The 6,893-nt window shown below is 39.2% G+C and overlaps 1 protein-coding gene across 1 annotated transcript; it reads left to right on the top strand.

The window, feature by feature from the left end:
- The first annotated feature begins 340 nt into the window (after positions 1-340).
- LOC105995811 (olfactory receptor 4E1) lies at positions 341-1,288 on the top strand. The gene has a single exon (XM_013029674.1). The coding sequence runs from the start codon at positions 341-343 to the stop codon at positions 1,286-1,288; it is 948 nt and encodes a 315-aa protein (XP_012885128.1).
- Positions 1,289-6,893: the final 5,605 nt, after the last annotated feature.

Here is a 6,893-nt window from a genome sequence, read left to right as displayed (position 1 = left end):
AGCGAGGAAAAAAGAGAAAAAGGAAGGAAGGAAGACAAGGCAAGAGCTATAGGTCAGTGGTAGAGCAAGTGGTTGACAGGTGTGAGCTAGCATCAAATCCAACACCAGAAAAAGTAGGGGAGAGCTAGAGGAGAGAGGGGAGAGGAGATAACAGAGGAAAGAAGGGGAAGGGAGGTGAAAGAGGGTAAGAGATGAGAGGGGAAAGAAGACAATGTATTTGACCAGATTTTCAGACAAAAACTATAACACATCAGAAATTAAATGAAAAATCATGAAAGCAGATGGTGTTATATTTGGTGTTTTGTTTTCTAATTCTTGTCAGGAGTGTCTAACAAAGAGAATGGAAGAAGCTATCCTATTCAACCAAACTTCTTCAGTGACATACTTTCGGCTAAGAGGTTTATCTGTAAATCAGAAGGTGCAAGTGGGCATGTTTTCTTTATTCCTCACTTTCTATGTCCTGACACTGATCGGCAACATTCTCATCGTCATCACTATCATTTATGACCGCCGACTCCATACCCCCATGTATTTCTTCCTCAGCAATCTGTCCTTTATTGATGTCTGTCACTCCACTGTTACTGTCCCCAAAATGCTAGGAGATACCTGGTCAGAGGAGAAGCTCATCTCCTTTAATGCCTGTGTGACCCAGATGTTCTTTCTGCACCTCTTTGCCTGCACAGAGATCTTCCTCCTGACCATCATGGCCTATGACCGGTATGTAGCCATTTGTAAACCCCTCCAGTACATGACAGTGATGAACTGGAAGGTATGTGTGCTTCTGGCTGTGGCTCTCTGGACAGGAGGAGCCATCCACTCCATATCTCTCACCTCACTCACCATTAATCTACCCTACTGTGGTCCCAATGAGATTGACAACTTTTTTTGTGATGTCCCTCAGGTGATCAACCTGGCCTGCACTGATACCCACATTATTGAGATCCTTATTGTGTCCAACAGTGGGCTGATCTCTGTGGTCTGTTTTGTGGTCCTTGTAGTATCCTATGCGGTCATCCTGGTGAGCCTGAGACAGCAGATCTTTGAGGGCAAGCGGAAGGCCCTGTCCACCTGTGCCGCCCACCTCACTGTGGTCACTCTCTTCCTGGGACACTGTATCTTCATCTATTCCCGCCCATCCACCAGTCTCCCAGAGGACAAAGTGGTGTCAGTGTTTTTTACTGCTGTCACCCCTCTGTTGAACCCCATCATCTATACCCTCAGGAATGAAGACATGAAGAATGCTTTGAACAAGTTAATGGGGAGAAAGGAGAGGAAAGAAGATATCTGATAACATCTCAGTCTTCAGCATGCTTAGAGATATTTTGGTGCTCCAAATCCAAGAAATGCCTTGCCAAGAAGTTATATACCATATTTACAACATAAATTATCCTCTGGCCCATTAACTTTCTTTTTTCCCTGTGCTGGGGATTGAATCTGGGGTTGTAGTTCTAGAGATTGATTCTAGAGATTGATCATGTTCTCACTGATAGCTTAGGAAGTCCCAAGTATGATTCAGTGTGACATCTTCACTAGTGAAGGCAGAGTGAATGGATGATATCTAACATGCCTCTTTGGAAATACATATGTGAGACACTTGTGAGGGGGAAGGGACAGTAGTGTGGATTGAACTCAGGTCCTTGTACTCTTGCTTGCTTTTTCACTCAAAGTTAGTGTTCTACCACTTTAGCCACACTTCCACTTCTGGCTTTTTGCTAATTAATTGGAGATCAGAGTCTCACTGACTTCTCTGCCAGGGCTGGCTTTAAACCTTGATCCTCAGTTCTCAGCCTCCTGAAGTAGCTATGATTATAGGCATTAGATACCAGTACCTAGCTAGGCTCTCTTTATTTTGTTTTCCCAGACCACTCAATAGAAGCCACTATACTGAAGTATGCACCACCATAACTAAATTCAAGAAGTTGGATTATAAACCTTGTTTTATTCAAATTGGTGTTTTCTCCCGCCACCTAGCCCAATATAGGTAGCTTGTCATGATTGAGTAATAAATACATAATTGGATAAAATCCTACATAATAAACACAATACTTTTACCCCAACATAAATCAAAATATGTCATATGTCTGTTTGCATTACTCTGGCAGCCCCCCCATTGCTCTGAAAGAGATTCTAAACTCCATGAAGGAGCATGGAAAGATGATTTTACTCTTCTTATATAACCCACTTACCATTCTGCCTTGCAATGATCTGTTATTTTTTTGCAACAGGTCCTATGGTTTGCAACATGGGCTATTGTACCTGTCATCTCCTTTGCTGGAGCAAGCATTTCCTATCTAGTCATTTTGATTGGCTCCTTTTCATCTTTCAAATCTCAGCTGAAATGTAGCTTCCTCAAAGAGGCCTGCATTGGCCACTCAATGTAACAGCATAACTTTCCACACTGTCTAATAGCACTTGGTCTCTGCTTTTGCACCACTTGCTGAAATCTATAGTTAAAATTTACTTATTCATATTTCTGCTTCTATTTTCACTAGACTCTGAACTCTGTAGGGGAAACTCTATTTACATACTTTAATTATTTATTTTTTGGCTGCAGTGGGGTTTGAACTCAAAGCCTTAAGTCTGCTTGGTTGGTGTTCTACCTCTAGACCTGCTTTATGTGGGTTACTTTAGGCAGAAAGTGTGCTGAGGAAAATTTTCAAGCTACACAAGCCCCTTCACTTTTATAGGAATGTGATTAGGAAGGCATTGGGAGAGCTATTTAGGTAGCACATGTTAACTGCCAACAGGCAAATCTAGAAGTTATCTCTTTTCCAGAGACAAGTCTCTAGACAGTATAAAGCTATGTTCATTTTTACTGATTGACGTAATTACTGAACTAAATTTGAGAATTATAAAATTTGTTTAAAATGACTGCCCTTTGCTAGGCATGGTGGTGCACTCTGTAATAAGAGCACTTGGTAGGTTGAGGCAAGAAGACCATGAACTCAAATACAGCTTGGGTTATACAGAGAGAACTTCCTTAAAAACTAATAAGGAAGGGGCTGGGAAGTTGGCTCAGTGGTAGAGTGCTTGCCTTGCATACCTGAGGCCCTGGGTTCGATTCCTCAGTACCACATAAGCAAAATGAAAAAAGCTGGAAGTGGCGCTGTGGCTCACGTGGTAGAGCGCTGGCCTTGAGCTGAAGAGCTGAGGGACAGTGCCCAGGTCCAGAGTTCAGGCCCCATGACCGGACCCAAAAAAAAAAAAAAAACTAATAAGGAAATAAAAAGCAAACAAATGCTCTCTAATTTTAAGTGACGAGCAGTCATTTTAGACAATAAGCAGAAGGGACTTTCTAAACAGCCAAAAATAAAAGGTGGAGTTGTAACTCAAGTGGTGGAGTGCTAGCCATGAGCAAAACACTAAGCAAGGGTACAAGGCCCTGAGTTGAAGCTCCAGTAGAAAACCAAAACAAAACAAAAACACTAGACAAAAATATAACTGCTTTGTTTAGGAATTAGCCACACATGAATACTTACTACATGGGACAAGACCATACTAGACAGTACAGAGTATTTTCTAGAAGTTATTAAAGTTGTAGCTGAATCAGGTCATATTTGCTTTTGTTTTCAAAGTAGACAAAATATCTAACACTGCCCATTTTCTGTCACATTAATCTTCACAGCTTTCCAGGAAAGTAAAGTAAAATATTTATTCTCATTTCACAAAAAGTATTTCAAACTCAGACAAGATTAAAAATGTATTTCACTACTCACTGAATAAATAAGTAGAAAATAATAAAATTAATATTTATTAATATTTAATAAAATTAAATAGAGCTATGGCTCAAGTGGTAAAGCACTTGCTTTGAGCAAAAAACCTCAAGGACAGTGACTAAGCCCTGAATTCAGGCCCCAAGATTGGCACAAAAAACAAATAAATGGGGTGTGGGTTCCCGCAAGAGAGAGTAAATGCTGAAGTAAATTTTAGTTGTGTAAACTGACCACTCTACATGTCCCAAAACAGAATCTGAGTAGTAATGAAAAATAAATCATTATCATTCATCAGAAATGAGCACTTGGTTATAAGTGAGATATTTAACTCAATATGGTGGTCTTGTCTCATGTAGTAAGTACTCCTGTGTAGCTGATTCCTATATTTGGGGGGAGCCTTACACACTTGCTTAGTGTTTTGCTCATGGCTGGCACTCCACCACTTGAATCACAACTCCACCTTTTATTTCTGGCTGTTTAGAAAATTCCTTCTGCTTATTGTCTAAAATGACTCTTCTATCACCTAAAATTAAAGAGTACATGTGATGCTATCCCGTCATCTTTGCAATAATCTACTGATTAGAAGCAGGACAGAGTCCTGCCCATGCTCAAGAGAAGGAATGACACTAATGCATGAATATTAGGAGGATAAATAGATATCCAAAAGACCCCATGTTAAGAGTGGGAATAAACTAACCCCAGACTAAAGAAGCCTCTGCTAGGATTTCACAGGTTGGCACACCTAAGACTGTCAACCAGAGTGGAAACACTCCACTTTTCTGTAAGGGTTGGATTTTCACAGCAAGTGGATAAACCCCGAAAAGAAGGAAACTTCCAAAAGAAATAGGCGGAAAACCCACTATTTTTTCTGACTTACCCTTAGTAGTAACCCTACATCATTTCTGTGTGTTCTATTTATTGTAAGTAACTAAGAAAAGTCTACATCCAACAGAAGATAACCCTTACCACTTTTCACACTGTTAGATAGTAGGGATTTATCAAAAAATTTGTAGGTTTCATGAAAGAGAACCCACCCAAATGAACACATTCCATCTAACATTCCAGTATTGTTCAGATAATTCTCTCCCAATTGATCTACAGATTGAATTCAATCACTTCGGGCATCTGCAGTGGTTAATTGGAGATAAGTCTCATGGACTTTCTTGCCCAAACTAGCTTCAAACCATGATCAGCAGCCACCTGAGTAGCTAGGATTACAGGTGTAAGCCATCAATGCTCAGCTTAAAGTTTTTAAATTTTTAAGCATTCTTTTTTATTTTCTAACGACTTTACTTTTTTTTACTTTTTATTATTGATGAGAGTAGTATTTGAACTAAAGCCCTGGCACTTGCTAGGCAAGGGCTCTACCACTTGAGTCATGTTGTCAGTTTTTTTGGGCGGGGGAGAAGGTAGGGTTGTGGCAAAATCTAACTATTTGAGACTGGCCTCAAACTCAAAATCCTCTTGCCTCTCCCTAGTACAAATGAGAATATAGGTATATACCACCATGTTCAACCCTAAACTTTCTAGACTGAAACACCAGAAAATCTTTGAGACATTGAGGTAGCCAAAGATTTAGAGCCAGAAGCTCATGTCTGTCATCAGTCTCAGGAGATTGAGATCCAGAGGAACGCAGTTCAAAACCAGTCAGGAGACTGGGATCTCAGGATCGCGGTTCAAAGCTAGCCCAGGTAGAAAATTTGTCTACACTTTTATCTCCAATTAATCGCGGTTCAAAGCTAGCCCAGGTAGAAAATTTGTCTACACTTTTATCTCCAATTAATCAGCATAAAGCCAGAAGTGAAGGTGTAGCTTAAGTGGTAGAGCAACAGCATTAGGCAGAAAGGAAAGCACCCAGACCCTGAGTTTAAGCCCCAATACTGGCACAAAAATAGCAGTAAGAAAGGAAAGAAAGAAAGGGGAGAGAGAGAAAAGAAAGAGAGAGAGAGAGAGAGAGAAAGGAAGGAAGGAAGGAAGAAAGAAAGAAAGAAAGAAAGACTAAAAGTGTGGCTTAAGTAGTAGCACACCAGTCAAGCAAACAAACCAACTAAGGGCAAGGCCTTGAGTTCAGACTCTAGTACTAAAAAAAAAATCAAAAAAGATCATAAAAAGTAAAAATTAATTTGATTTAGTCAAAACTTTAAACTTCCGTTTTGCTTTGTTTCAGAGTCTTACTACTAGCCCAGTGTAACCCCACACACACCATCCTCTTGCCTCACCCGCATGAGTGCTGGAATTACAGACATGTGCCACCACATCCCGCTGAAATTTTAAAACTTTATCTTCCAAATACACTATTTTAAAACTGAAATTGTAAAGCATAGAATGAGAAAAATATTGGCAAGACATATATTTGACGAAGATAATGTATTCAGAATATACAACCTATTGGCAAGAAGTCAAAAAATAATTTTATTTATCCATTAGGAAGAAAATATGTCATTTGCAGAGAAATGGATGGACCTGAAAAAAAATATGTTAAATGAAATAAATAAATCAGGCTAAGAGAGACAAAGGTTACATGTTTTCCCTCATATGTGGAAATTAGATGTAAATTATAAACATATGACACCATATACAGGACCTTATGCAAATATATAAAAACAAATTGACTAAAGTATGGTATATGTAGGGGAGGATTACAATGGTGTAATTCCTTTGAACAAGTGGCTTACAGTTTAACAAAATTAAAACCATGAGCTGAAACATATTTTATCAAGGGACGAGGTTAAATGGGGGAGGGCATACAAATGGAGAGAGGAAGAGTGGACAGATATAGTCATAATATTCAGTGTACATATGTGAAAATGAACCAAATAACTTGAGGGGATAGGTGTGGTTGGGAGAGATGGTAGAGAATGATGGCAGAAATAACATTGATCAAGATGCATTATACTCATAAACTAGCATGTTCAATTAAAACTCTTGTGCAACTACTTAGAATACAAATGATATTTTTAAACACACATTGTACTCATAAATGACATATTGAATTGAAACTCCTTTGTACAACTACTTAAAGATAATATAATTAATTATTAATTAATTAAACTTAAATGTGTACCTCTTAACAATTCTCCACCTTGGGGCTGGGAAGGTGGCTCAGTGGTAGAGCGCTTGCCTTGCATGCATGAGGCCCTGGGTTCGATTCCTCAGCACCACATAAGCAAAAAGAAAAAA

The sequence above is a fragment of the Dipodomys ordii genome, unplaced genomic scaffold, assembly GCF_000151885.1.
Source record: "Dipodomys ordii isolate 6190 unplaced genomic scaffold, Dord_2.0 Scaffold121, whole genome shotgun sequence".
Taxonomy (NCBI): Eukaryota; Metazoa; Chordata; class Mammalia; order Rodentia; family Heteromyidae; genus Dipodomys; species Dipodomys ordii.
This window is presented reverse-complemented; position numbering and strand designations above follow the sequence as displayed.

Bases quoted from the DNA above. Each gene is read 5' to 3' on its own strand.
- LOC105995811 (XM_013029674.1), top strand. From the start codon at position 341: ATGGAAGAAGCTATCCTATTCAACCAAACTTCTTCAGTGACATACTTT.